At 43.1% G+C, this 14,381-nt stretch overlaps 1 protein-coding gene across 2 annotated transcripts in view; it reads right to left on the bottom strand.

Moving 5' to 3' along the window:
* LOC116483391 (FUN14 domain-containing protein 2-like) overlaps positions 1-9,074 on the bottom strand; it is a 29,111-nt gene extending 20,037 nt beyond the window's left edge. Inside the window, exon 1 of one of the 2 annotated variants that reach the window (XM_058428742.1) lies at positions 7,907-9,074. In XM_058428742.1, the coding sequence (XP_058284725.1) occupies positions 8,471-8,926 (456 nt within the window). In that variant the 5' untranslated portion in view covers positions 8,927-9,074 and the 3' untranslated portion in view covers positions 7,907-8,470. The remainder of the gene's footprint in view (positions 1-7,906) is intronic. The other variant, XM_058428743.1, reaches the window with a different exon arrangement.
* Between the last annotated feature and the right edge of the window lie 5,307 nt (positions 9,075-14,381).

The following is a 14,381-nucleotide window of genomic DNA, read 5'->3' as shown; positions in this document are numbered from 1 at the left end:
CATTATGGATGCCAGACCTGTGTTATGCACCCTGAGATCTGCAGAGAATACTGAATCAGGGCTGCTGTGTCGGAGAGCTTAATCCCAGTAGGTTCTTTAGAGACTCAACCTAGAAATTGCTCATTTGAGTAAATTCTTAAAAATAATAGCTCATGTCCTGTTACTTGTATTACTCTAAAAATGGACTTCAACTTACTAGAAGGATTCATATAAATTAATACCAGTTAGGTTACATGAAATTTTATGTGTTCACTTGAATCATACATGTTTCATTGCATAACTATATGTAATGATCATTCTCATTAATCAAGTCATTGCTGTTACATGCCTGTCCTTGCTTACATGTATATACAGGCACAATGACATAGAAATTGACTTGTATAAACATGTCTGTGTAAGAGAAGAGAAACTTCATATGCTGCCATTCCTAAGAGAGAGTCCACAGGGGCAGCTGCTAGCATGAGATTTTGGAGAGGGTGTCCAGTCTAAGATTCATGGTGGGTGGTCAGCTGCAGGTACTGGCATTCACTGGGAGAACAGGTTTTGGTGCTGAAAGCACAACCAAGGGCTAGCACGAGGAGGGAGCAGGATGCAGATGAGGTGACAAAATAGAAAAAAGTCTAAAATATGTGGGGCAGTCAAGGCCAGAATGATTCTAAGTCTACTAGATAGTGCCTCTGTGGGAGGCCGCCTTCTGTAAAGAGCTTTCATCTGGAAGCTAGAAGGACTTTGTTCTGAATACAGAATTTCTGACTCTTCTGCATATTAGTTACCTCCCTCTGTCACTTATTGGGTAGCTTAAATAAAATAACATATGTGAAGCACTTATTATAACTTGGAAATCTTTCAACAAATGTTGGTTTCTTTCCTTTTCTGGCTTGAAGCCACTTTTGGTGCCATAAAGGTGTCACCCGGTAACAGGAAAAAGACAGATCATGCAGTGTCCCCAGAAATGTACGTCCCAGTTGAATGAAAGTTGAGAAATTTTTCTCTTTTCCACCACTTTCAGAGCTATTTTACTTCCCAGGGAGCAGAAGAAATATCTGAGAACTGAATTCCACATCTCTCTGATCTTAAAGTTGACAGAACTAGGCACGTTTTCTTAGAAGGCTGAGGTGCCTGCAGATGGCAAGTGAAGCATATAAATACTGACACATGCAAGAAAATTATACGGTGAAAAGAAACTGTTCAGGCAGAATATTGATCATGACAGCACAGAGCTTCCATGGGGTCATGTTTCTTGGCTGTTGTTAGGGCATGGCAAGCATGATCATTGGGTCTGAGTAAGCCGAGGAGAAACTTTAAGGGCAGAAAAAAGATGTAGCTAAGTCCTATAAAGCATTAAGTGTGTGCCAGACATTCTTTCTTCTAGCGCTCTTACATATTAACTCATTTAACTCTCAGAAAAGTGCTCTGGTGGGTACTATTACAGCTGGGAGAGAGACACAGAGAAGTAAAGCAGACTGTCAGAGTCACACAACTAGTGAACGTCTGAGCCATGACCAAAACACAGGCGGCCTCCAAGCCAGTGCTCAAGACCATGATGCTATGGTTCCCATTACAATTTGACAAAGAAGTTTGAAACATTTTAAAATTTGATGCCAGAAGGATAAAAGATCTAAATGTGAGAAGCAGAACTATAATTCTTCTGGAAGTGAGTATGAAACGATATCTTTATGTGCTTGGAGCAGGGAAATATTTCTTAAATAAGACCATGAAAGCAGTAACTCTAAAGAAGAGACAGATAAATTCAACTCTGTGAAAACTAAGAACTTCTGTTCAACAAAACACACCAACAAGAAAGTGAAAAGACCAACCATGGGGGTGGGAATGGTATTTCCAACAGTTATCACTACAAAAGACCAGCGCCCAGCACACATGTACAACTCCTTCACCAAGTAAGAAAAAGGCAAACAATACGAAAGAAATAGTGGCAAAGGAATCTAATACATTCATCACAAAATGAAAATATAAATGGCCAAGAAATATGTGAGGATGTGTTTAACTTCATTAGTCATTGAGGAAATGCAAAATAAAACCGCTGAGGAAATGCAAAATAAAACCGCCAAGGAATATGGATAAAATTAAACACTCTGAAATACCCTGTGTTGGTGAGGATGCAGAAGAACAGAAATGCTCAGTCACACTGGTAGGAACATAAGATGGTGCAAATGCTGCAGAAAACTCAGTTGAAGATTTTCACACTTTATGAAGAACACCTAGGGCATCCTTTGCTGAGTCTATGCCTAGAAAAATATATGTACAAGTGGACACATGGAAAAAAACAATGTTCATAGCAGCTTTGTTTAGAGTTGCCCCAAACTGGATGCAACATAAGTGCCTATTAACAGAGAAGTGGAAAAATAAATTGTTGTGCACTCATACAACAAAATAATATTCAGCAGTGAAAAGGAATGAACCATAGCTACACACAATGACATGCATGGATTTTACAAACATTAATGAATGTGAATGATTAACATAAGAAAGGCATTGCTTCTGCCATTGCCAATACCAGACCCCGCCCCCTCCTAGCACCACATTCCTTGCTACTGGGGAGGGGCAAGAAGCAGCCTCTGATCCTCACCAACCATAAAGTGGGTGAGGTTCAACAGTTTCCCTGGGGCTGGGCAGGGTGACTCACACCTGTAATCCCAGCATTTTCAGAGCCTGAGGTAGGAGGATCTCTTGAGCCTGGAATTCAAGGTTACAGTGAGCTGTGATCATGCCACTGCACTGCAGCCTGGGTGACAAAATGAGACTCTCTCTAAAAAAATAAATAAAAAAGAATTTCCCTGGACCTTTCATCCAGGGTCATGGCCTGGTCTGTTCTCTCTGAATTGCACAAACCAAATGGGTTATGAAGATGCTCTCAAAGTAGCATGTATATTTAAAAGGAGTCTTCTGGAGAAAGTGAAAAGAGTACCACAGTGGGCCACTGGGGATAGACTTGGGGACAAGCTTTCATTTGCAGCAGAAAGAATGGCTTGTTCATTGTGAGACCGTGTGACCTAGAAGCTCTTCTGCAGTCTATTGATAAACTCTGAGACAGGGTTCTAACAGGTACAATTTGAGATATTTCCTCTGGCTTGGAATTAAGAAGAAACACACATGGATGGTTCTAACATGGCAGAGAGTGACTGAACTTTTAGAGGAGTCAATGTTCTTGGAGCAGATAACTTCCCAATTGGTCCAATTTTCCCTGCAGTTGCAGGAGAGGACAGCAAGGATGGTGTGAAGGGCAGTTTTTCATAGTTAACCCTCAGCATGTCCTGTATTTTCAACCTTACAAGAAGAAAGGCCCTAGGCTAGATAGGTCTCAGGAACTCAGGGTTCTAGACCTGCCTCTGACATTTTATAAACTTTGGAACTTAATTTCTTTCTCTGTACAATGAGAGATTTAAACAGAATGATTGCTAAGTCAATGTTAATTCTGAACTACATTCCCCTTTCTCCCTACACATTTCAAGGAACATAATTCAAGCCAGCATATAGCTTTTACAACTTTCATTTGGTTGCCACCCACTCTCTGCCTATGGATGGAATACCTGCATCTTTTATTGGCTGATAATGCCCTAGACACCTGCTGGGTGCTTGATTTGGGTTGAAGAATCCTTATGTGGTGATACGTGTTTGATGCACTTTGAATCAGTCACCCAGACTCTATCCAGTTGGGTGACCTTAGGGTGCAGTCTGAAGAGGGCTGTCCTACATACTTAAGTCCTGGACCAGCCACGTGGAACAGAGAGGTATTTGTGGGGCTTTCTTCATTTTGACTGTATTTCTAATATCATGGGGATGCAGGCCTGGCCTAAGGCCAATGTGGCTGAAATGCTATTCATGTGTTGTGACTTAATCCCCCCATGCCTAGGGCAGATATTGCTAATCCTTTATAGTACAACACTCTAATTGATCACAGTTGGCATCCAAGATGGGATCAATTTATCAACTTTGAGAAGGAGGAAGGTATATACATTTAACTCAGGTGGGAAATAGAGTATAACCTAGTTTAGCCCCAAAATGCATGGCATGCGAGGATCCATAGCTTCTCACTTGATTCTGTGAATTGCCGAGACTTGCTTTTTCAGGGCCTCTTCTGCCTTCTACTTCTGTGACATGTGCTTTTCCTGTTATACTTAGTATTCACCTTTAATGTCAAATTTTCCCTAGTAAGTACACATCATGGTTTAGGAAAGGCTTTTGCTGTCTCTTGGGATCCCTGTCTTTGAATTCTCCACCCGTCTCCTGACCATCTCTCCTCCAGGGGTAAACAGATTGCTCTTTCCCTTTCCTTCATGGCATAACAGCTTATTGAAAACTTCCTTTGTTCCAGGTACTAGTTTTAATTCTTTGCAAGTATTATTTCATTTAATCTTTACACAACCTCTGAAAGATCCACTTTCATTATCTGCTGAGGTATAGAAGAGTTAAGTAAATTGTCTAATGTCACACAGCTAACAAGCAGCAGAGTTGGGATTCAAACATACCCAGCCGTGTTTCAGAGCCCATGATCTCAGCCCTGACACTGTACTGTCTCTTATTAAAGCATTTCTTCTAGACAAATGCAGGATTCTTCCTAAGAGGAACTTTGGTGAACAAAAACTTCTTCATCTTTCTGTAAATATGCATATTTTAAAATTTTGCCTTGGATAGTCAACATTGGGAATAGTCAACATTGAAAATGCTGTTTTATTGATTCTAAGACACTATAGAAGGGAAGGTGTACCATTATTTTATGTATTAAACTATGACAACAGCATAATGGTAATCTACCATAACTCATAACTTGGTTACATTTTTTCAAAATTTCTTAAACAAATTCCAAAAGCCTAGGCAATTCCTCCTGCCTTCTATCTCAGTAACAAAATATTACATGCTACATCCATTTGTAGACAGCTTTCTTTCTTAGGTCCTGAAAAGGGCTTGCTTGTTATTTTCTAAGAAAATGTAAAATTTCAGTCATTCCTTCAACGTCAAGCATTTGTTTTACTAATATCACATTGACACCTCACTGCTCTATTTTTCTCCCTTTCTGAAAACACAATAAGCATTTCATTTTAATGCTGAATAATTGTATATTTTGGAGACCTTTTTTCCTTTTTATTTTAGAAATGTTTAAACATATAAAAGATGGAAAGTATAAAATAAACTCTGTGAATCCATTATCTAACTTCAACAATTACATTTTTCTGGCTTGAAGACATCTTACATAACTAAACTCAGTACATGAGTAAAGAAAATGGGAATATCTCTGTGCATGTTGGGACATGTGGGCAACGACAATTTTGCTGTAACTATTCTCTGGCTAGGAGGGACTGGGGGCCACCGTTACTGCGAGGACCACTCCAATTTCAGAGACATTAAAATGTGAAAAAAAATGTGCATCTTATAACTGATGAAATACAGAAGCAGTGAGGCTAGGCTGTTTTAATTATAAATTTGTATCTAATGGGTCAGAATTTTCCTTAATGTTTTGCGACTTTTAAAATATTTATTTTACTGTTTGTCCTTTCAGCCCCTCTCTACCACCAAAACACAAAGAGAGAAGACCATTTCCGTGTTTCTTCACCTAGACTTTGGACTTTATGGTCAGATAGGTGTTTAGCACTCCACTGATTGCTTTGGTGAGGCCTCAGTGGAGATAGTCCGGTGCCTGTTTTTCCCCAGCTAAGAACAGAACCTTGTCCCCGGGGCATTGGGCCGCTCACATGTGCCTGGCAATGTATGCACAGCTCAGATCTAGCTTGCTCTAGGGTTTTGAGCCGCATCCAGGACATGTGCTTATGTAAACAACAGGGATGCTCACTGTTTGCAGATTTAGTATCTGAACCAGGTACCGAATCCGCTGTACCCTCTCTTGCCCTGATGGTCTTGTCACTTGGACTCAAGGACTTCCCTCTCTTCTTACTTGCCTTTTTTTTCATGGGGTCACTATTCTCTCTCCTGTCAAAATGTCTTCTTGGATTAGTATTCTGTTGACAGATATCCTAGGTCTGGAAACAGACACCCAAATCTGTGAATTCTCATGTTGAGGAACTTGTTCTAGGCTTGCAATGCTGAGCATTCTGAGCTGAGTGCCAGAGCCTGGAGAGGACAGTTTGGCCAAGAGATGCCCTCTCCCAGCTCTGACCCAATGGTGTTACCATGTATGGGAAGAACAACATTGGCAGGAAACAGTCTGGGCATTGGCAGAAACCTCATGAGGAGGAGAGTCAGGAGAACTGAGCCATAATGTCAGAGGGAGTTGTGATAGTGGGAAAAACCCTAATAGGATGTCAGGGAACCGAAGTTGAGATCTTAGCCTTGTTGATTGTTAGCTGTTGAAGCCAATACAATGACACACACATACCCAATGGGCCTTGTCATTTCCAGGCATTCTGACCAACCTCCACTAGCCAGCCTCTGCTTCCTTTTGTCTGCAGGCTTTTTCATTTTTTTTTTTTTTTTTTTTAAAGAGCCATGAAGTCCACTCTGCTCACATCCTGCCCCAGCAGCCTCAACCAAGGACTCTGCAGGACTGGCATGCAAACACCCCAGCTCCCTATTCCATGGGCAGAATAACTTCAAGGCCTGCATTGTACTCCATTTCCAGAATTTCCTCAGGGAATTAACTTTCAGTTGTCCCCAGAGGCAGCAAGACTGATAAATCATTTTACTGGCTACCTTCTCTTCCTTGGTTCACTTTTCCACTCCTCTGACAGTTTTTCTTGCCTGTCTTAAATACACTACTTGTATTTGATTGCTTGTTTCAAGGTCTGGGGCACACAAACTAAGACAATAGGTAAGTGGGTCATTTAATTTCTTAGGCCACAGGTTTTTCACCTGTTAAGTGATAGAAAAGCTGAGGAGATAGAAAAGCTGCTAGAGTTTCATAAGCTGAGGACAGACTTGTGAGTAGGCAAGGCAAGTTTCACTATCCTTAATTTTTCAGATAGGGAACCAGAGGCCCAGAAGGTTTTTCTGGATTGTTCATGGCGCCTACCACTGATAACTGGCCAAGCTGGGGTGGAACACAGACCTTTGAACCCTGAAACCAGTCAGCTTCCATCCCAGTGTCTCTTGGTCTCTACTGTTTCTTTCCAAGAGTAGTTCTTACATTTCCCACAATGCAAGAAAGAAGAGTCCAGTGTCAGAGATAGATTCTGTTATCTGGGTTTTGTTCTCTGGACTGTGGTCAGTCTTGGCTGGCGTCTCTGGTACCCTGGATAGGCTCAAAACCTCCTGCACAGATCATCTTCTGGGGCTGAGTTCTCAGGGCTACAGAGCCTTAAGGAATGTATGCATATCTCATGTCCCGCCTTCTGGCAGATCCCTGGAGTTCTCTAATGGGCTTTGGGCAATCAATCCCAGGGCCATGGTTGAGAAATTTTTGATGGATAGACTGTGGTGCGCCAATTGAGGGAGTCCCTACCCAGTAATAGCTATACCTATTAGCTGCAGCAGTGCCTGAAACTCTCACAACACTGTGGAATTCAGGTTGAGTCAACAGAACCCTTGTCAAAGTAGCAGTGCTGCCAGAGAGGGGTAACACAGGAGTGACTTTCAATCTTCATTTAATGCCTTAGCACACATGCAAGAGCATCCTGACTCTCAGAGTGGAAGGTACTTCCTAGGAAGTCAAATGATCAGGTTAAAGTTGATCAGTTGCCCAGAGAGAAATTGAGGGAGAAGAACACAGGTAGGGATAGGTACGTTTTGAAGGGATAGAAGGAGTCAGCGAAGCCAAAGTATGAGGTTCTGCTCATGTGGGCAACAGAGAAGAGTTGCCTTGTTTAGCAAAAGGGTAGAGAATGAGGGCCCTGGGCATTAGGGGTTGGGAAACAGAGGGCACCTGGGGTAAGGGTAAAAAATATGTAAGGGTCACCAAAGGTTATCCTTCGCAGTTTTGCCTCAGATCATCCCTTACCTTGATCTGCACTGACCACATTTGTCCATCCATTTTGCAAATGTGACACCCCAATTTTTCATCCTCTTTTTTTTTTTAATGCTTAAAGGCAATTGTATTCAGTTCCTTTCCATGCAGCACACAATAAGATTATCTATGTGCTTATTTCTTTTCCAAATCAATAGTTCGGGACAACCTTTCAGGATCCACTCATCCTCCACAGTCAGCCATCTTGCAATGTATTCTTGTAAGTGTCTTGCATAGGGGTAGAGGAACCCTCTTGCTGACCTACAGACTGACCAAGTAGGAGGTGTACTGGAAGAAGAGCTAAGGACTATTGTCTCTTCTGCCGCCATCAAGCTCATGGTGCCACATTAACTTGTGCCAACAGAGGCTTATAGAAGCCAATCAAGCTCATGGTGCCACATTAACTTGTACCAACAGATGCTTATAGAAGCCACTCGGATTTGCCACAGCAGGGAGGAAGGCATGGGAGAAGAGGAGGAGGGACTCAGTGTCCTATGATGGAGTGTAGAGGCTGCTGGCTGGAAAAAAGCAGGAACAATGAAAATGAGGTCATCTTCTTCAGGATGCCATGCCAAGCAGAAAGCCTCCAAAAAATCCCCCAGTCACTAAAACATTCTTCTTCACAAATGACACAACCTCCTCAGCTTTGTTCCTGACCTGGGTAGGTATCTGATTGCTCTTAGGGATCTTCAGCTGCTCTTTGGCTTTCTTCATGTCCTTCTCCACTCGTTGCCAATCAACTTTGATGTACCCAGAATGGTTTGCAAGCTGAAGGAGAAAAAATCCACCTCCCACAGCTGTTGCAGCCAACTTTCCAACCTTCTGGAATATGAAACCCGTGCACCATCCAGTGACACCTCCAATGAACAGCTGGGTTGCCACACTATACTTTTCGGCTGAAAGTCCAGATTCTGGCCCGAACAGCTTATGCCACCATGGCTGCTGCTTAGCAAATTCTGCAAGGTCCACTGACTCAAAATTTCCCTCAAAGTTTCCTTGACTGGACGCGGCCATTTCAGTGAGCTAGTCTCGCGAGGACACACTCAGGGGATCTGCGAGATTATGCTGCAGAGTGGTGCTCTGTCGTGGCCACCACCGGGCTTCCTGCACGTGGGGCAGATGTTTCCATTCCCACCACCGCCGCAGAAAAGGGCGGGCCTGGGGCGCTGCAACCGCTTCCTGTCTCCGCAAGCAGCTGCATCACAAAGTTCAGCGGGCAGCGTCACAAGCCCCGTAGCCCCGCCCAACAGATGCCATCCTGTTTTTGTTTCCTTTTTTTTTTTTTTTTTTAGAAGCAGTGTGGAACGGTGGAAAGAGCAATGGACCACGTGTCCAAGGATAAGACCTGAGTCTCTGCTTTCTCATCTATAGAATAAGAAAAATACGGTATTATTGTGAGGATCCAATAAAATTATGCGTGTGAAATATTTTGTAAATTGCAAAACTCCTAGGCAAATGTCCAGGTGAATTATCTTTGAAAACACTTCCCTTCACACTGTCAACAGTCTCCCCTTTTGAGACTCAATCAAAGATTTTTGTACTATATTTGGGGAAACCTGTAGCCTCTCTGGATTTTGCAAAACCTGAGTGAGAAATTACTTCACCAGGCCTAGCATTTACTTTTTCTCTTGGACTTACCTGAAAAGAGCTGTCGGAAGTGTCATCTGTGGGAAGGTAAAGAGAAGAGGGGAATATGCTTTGGGAGGCAGATGGGGCTGGGCTGAAGACCCTTCAAACATGAAAAAGCTGTGCTGCCTGGGACCTTTTGTGTGGTGCTTTCTCAGCCTGCAACAAAAAGCCATTCCCAATTTGTAGGGTTTGGAATGGCAGAGGTTGTTGCCTGAGAACCCTCTGCAAATGTCAAACTCATTATTGGGCTGAGGAAGGCATGGTTCTAATTGAACTTTTCCGCCCACCTTCTGTTCTGCAGCCATAACAGGACTGCTTGTGCCATTGTGGCCTTTTTACCAGGGCTGGACTGGAAAAAAAGCAAATTTTATCCAACGCAGTATATGAACAGGAATTAAGTCTGAACTTTTGAAGTATATGGTTTTTATGTCCTGGTATCTTCTTGCTGCTGGAATTTCTTGTGCCCATCTTAAGGATAACATAACAACAAGTCTTCATCTAAGTAAAAAGGAAAATAAAAGCGAGAAAGGCAGAGAGAGAAATGGGCAGAAACTTTGATGGGTAGATCTCACTTTCCTTGTAACTCTATAAATGAGTTCCAGTTCTCTTTCATCTTAAAGGCTGCCCCCTTCAGCCCCTGCAAAACCCTTTTTTTGACACTGAATTCTTTCCCTCTTTGTATGGTTAAACTGTTCAAAAATAATCTCTATTCATCATCTCCACCTCTTTACTGCACATAACTTGCCCACCTACTCTGTCTGCCTTTTGCCTTGCCAAGTTCACTGGCCTTGCCCTCCTGATATCACAATTGATCTCTCAGTTTTAATCCTTTTCCTCTCTCTGGCCCCACTTCTGCTACTTTATTTCAGGCCACTGTTGTCTCATGGCTGAATTACTTCAACAGCCTTCTAATGGGTCCTCTTGTCTCCTATCTTGCCCCTCGCTAATAATCCATTCTTTTTACTGCTGCCAAAGGGATGCTCAAAGGCACTTCAAGGCTGTCAGGATGCTCCAAATCCCCCAGCCTGGCTTACTAAGCCATTTGAAGTGGCCAGTGCCCACCTGTGGTCTTATGGCCTGCCCAGTCCTTCTGGTGTTCTGCCCTCCAGCCATACTGATCTGTTTGCAATTTCCCTAAGGAGCTCTGCTGTTGTTCTTCTCAGGATCTTTACACTGATTGCCTTCTCTGTCACAAATGCCCTCTGCCTTTGCTGGACTGATTCCTATTCATCTTTCCAGCATCAGCACAGCCTCCCTTGTCTCCTGGAAGCCCTCTCGAGTCCTGGGAGTCTTGATCTTGGGTCCTTCCCATGTTCCCTTCCAGCGCGATGTGTTTTCCACATTCTTTCCCACTGTGTTTTTCTCTTCTCTTGACCATCTCCCTTTCTAGAGACTGGACACCTGAAGGCCTCAGAGACAGGGACTAACATTAGGGTTCATGCATAAGTGATATATTAAGGAAGGGCTCCCATGGAGCCTGGTAAGGAGTGGAGGTGCAGGACAGTGGAAGGGAGGAAACCTAGCAAGAGGGCGTCCTCAGGCAACATCCTGGGGGTGGTAGCTACAGCCTGACCCTGCAGGGGAGCTTTGGAGTATAAGTTACACCTTGGAATTGCCCGTGGAAGGCCAGGGAGATGGACTGCAGTATCCCAGTACCTATGGTTACTGGTCAAGGGCTGCCCTGGGGGAAGTAAATTCCTAGGATTCCAGCTCTTCTATGTGTGAGTGTGTATGGACAAGCCTCTGAATAGCTGGAGGGGTGTCCCTTACTGCTGAGGCATACTGAAGGTGGGTGTTGTGCAAAAATGGCAAAAAGGGAACCCCGGGGTCCTGGGTGGAGCATTGACATTGTCATTAGAGTCCTGCTCTTTGCATGGCTTGTCCTGGTGCCCACAATGCCTGGCACATAGATGTGCAGCAATGTGTTTTTTACATAAATGGATAACAGATTTCCTTTCTCAATTCAATGACTTGTTTGTGCTTTTTTATTTTCTTTTTCTTTTTTTTTCTGAGGCGGAGTTTCGGTCTTGTTGCTCATAGTGGAGTGCAGTGGTGCGATCTTGACTCACTGCAACCTCTGCCTCCTGGGTTCAAGCGATTTTGCTGCCTCAGCCTCTCAAGTAGCTGGGACTACAGGTATGTGCCACTATACCTGGCTCATTTTGTATTTTTAGCAGCGACGGGGTTTCGCCATGTTGGTCAGGCTGGTCTTGAGCTCTTGACCTCAGGTGATTCACCTGCCTAGCCTCCCAAAGTGCTGGGATTACAGGCGTGAGCCACTGCGCTCAGCCTGTTCGTGATATTTTACACTGTTCAAGTCTCCCTCCTTGAAAATCCCCATTCCCTTGGCTTTGAATCTCACTCTCGGTCCCTTTCTCCTTGCTGCTTCCTTTCTTGGCTCATTGTCCCTGCTTCATTTTTTCGCATGGCATTCCCAGGGGTTCTGTCCTCAACCACCGTCTCAGTTTACTCGCTGTGAGTGCTCTTGCCTGTATTTATATGTAGATTAAGTGTGGTCTATATGCCCAATTCATAATTCCTCCATTCACTTTTTCATTCATTTAACAAGTATTTCTGAGAAGCTGGAATGTGCTCACCACTATTCTAGGTTCTGGGGATATAACACTGAACAGATCATACTAAGATCGCTGCTTTCATAGAGCTTGCAGTCTGGTAGCTGGGTGGGAATGGGGGGAGACAATACACAATAATCAAAATGAGAAAATTATGTAGTACATTATAAGAAAAAAAGGAAATGCAAAGCAGGATGGGCAATATTGGAAGGACTGCCTACATCTTGGGCAGGGAGGATATTTGCAAGTGTAGATAGGGCGGTCTGGGTAGCTTTCATGGAGAAGATGGCATTTGAGTACTCTGAAGGAGCCAAGGGGATAAACTGTGCAGTTCTCCATGGGGAGAACATCCACGTGGAGGGAACTGCAGTGCAAATTCCTTGAGTTGTATTCTTGACACGTTCAAGGACATGACAAGGAAGCCAGTGTGGTTAGAGCAGAGTAATTCTGGGGAAGAACAGTAGGAAATGAGATCAAATGGAAATGTGGAGTGAGTAGATTATGTTAGGGTCCTATGAGCTGTGACAAGGACTTTGGCTGTTGCTCATCGTGACAGGGAAGCATTGCTGGGCTTTGGGCAGAGGCATTACCTATCTGACTTACATCTGTCTCCTGCCTCCAGACTGGTATATTCGATTGCTTTTTGGAGATCCCGTGGGCAGCTCAAGTTAAATGCTCAGTCCTATTATTTGCAAATTTTGCAATTGGGAACGTGCCTACTAGGTAAAATTTATTTGTAATCCCCAAATCAATATGTAAGATGCTTTTGTGGTCATTTGTGGCCATGCATAAAGTAATGAGAAGCTTGAGTCACCTGATAGCACATTCCCAGCCAAGGCTGAACAAAGTAATGCTCTGACTTCATGTTTCAGCTCTCACACTGTAAGTAAGTGCTCTTTTTGCGGTTTCTTGAGTGCCACATTTTTTTTTTTTTGCATTTTTATGCTTTTCCTTGGTTATTTCACTGTTTAAAATGGCCCCCAATCATAGTCCTGAAGTGCTGGCTAGTGTTTCTAAGCACTAGGAGGCTGCAATGTGCCTTATGGAGAAAATACATATGTTAGATAAGTTTCATTCAGGCATGAGTTATAGTGAGGCTAGCTGTGAATTCAATGTTAATGAATCAACAGTCTATATTAAACAAGATGCCTTTAAACAAAAACACACATAACACAATGTTATGTATTGATGAGGTGATGGAAAATGTTTTGACTAGAGGCTTCTCAGAACCTACCCCTGTACTTCCTTCAGGAGCAATGGTTCAGTATTCACAACACAGCGTTCACAGTGACTATAAAATATAGTTACTGTAAATAACAAGAATCAACTCTGTGTTTGTAATACACTGAACTCCTTGTCTTTCTTCCAGACAGGGTTCTCCTTTTGTATTATTAATCTTGATAATTTTAGCTCTGCCATTCACTGACTCACCCCAGCCAGATAGAAACTTCCTTACTCCTCACATCAAACAAGTTTGAAGCTCCCTCTCAAACATCCTCTTCTCTCCATTCCCATTGTCACAGCCTTAGTTAGATCTTCATCTTTTGCTGAGACTGATATGTCAACTTCCTAACTGATCTCTCTGTCTCTGATCTGGCCCCCTCTGATCTCTCCTTCATTCATCTTCTAGACATACCCTTCTGAAATGCAGCTCTGATCGCATTATTTCCATGCACAAGCCCTTCAGGGAGTTCTCTTTTTGCCGATAGCAGTGATTTGATCTGGTACTCATTGCTAGATACCTACTGAATATCCACCTCCCAACTTTTTTCAGGTGGTAGTGTGCCCCATTCACTTCCTCAGACTCCTTTATAGCATGTGGCCCAATACTCACCAACAAGTTATATGCAGAAATTACTGGGTGGCGCTGATAGGAAGTGCTTTAAAAAGGATAGACTTGACTGGCATTAACCTTTTGTCTTTTATCCTTCTTTCATCTTTCTTTCTTTTCCCTGGGACATGATTTTGATGTGGCAGCCATCTTGCTGGTCGTGAGAATAGAAGAAAAACACAAAGGATGGTGTTTCATTTGTTTATTGCAGTGCAACAAATCATCAAAAACTTAGTGGCTTGAAGCAACTACCATTTATTTCCTCACAATTGTGCCTTCTGAATTGGGCTAAGCTGAGTGGTTCTTCTGCAAGTCTTGCCCTAGGGTCATCTATATGGCTAGTCCTGGGTGGCTTCAATCATATGTATGTGCCTCTTTTTCCATCTGGTTTCTCCTTCTCTAGGAGACTAGGGCATCCTTACATGATTGTTTCAGG

This window comes from Hylobates moloch, unplaced genomic scaffold (genome assembly GCF_009828535.3).
Source record: "Hylobates moloch isolate HMO894 unplaced genomic scaffold, HMol_V3 SCAFFOLD_15, whole genome shotgun sequence".
Classification (NCBI taxonomy): Eukaryota; Metazoa; Chordata; class Mammalia; order Primates; family Hylobatidae; genus Hylobates; species Hylobates moloch.
Note: the sequence above shows the minus strand (reverse complement) of the source record. Positions and strands in the feature narration are given on the sequence as shown.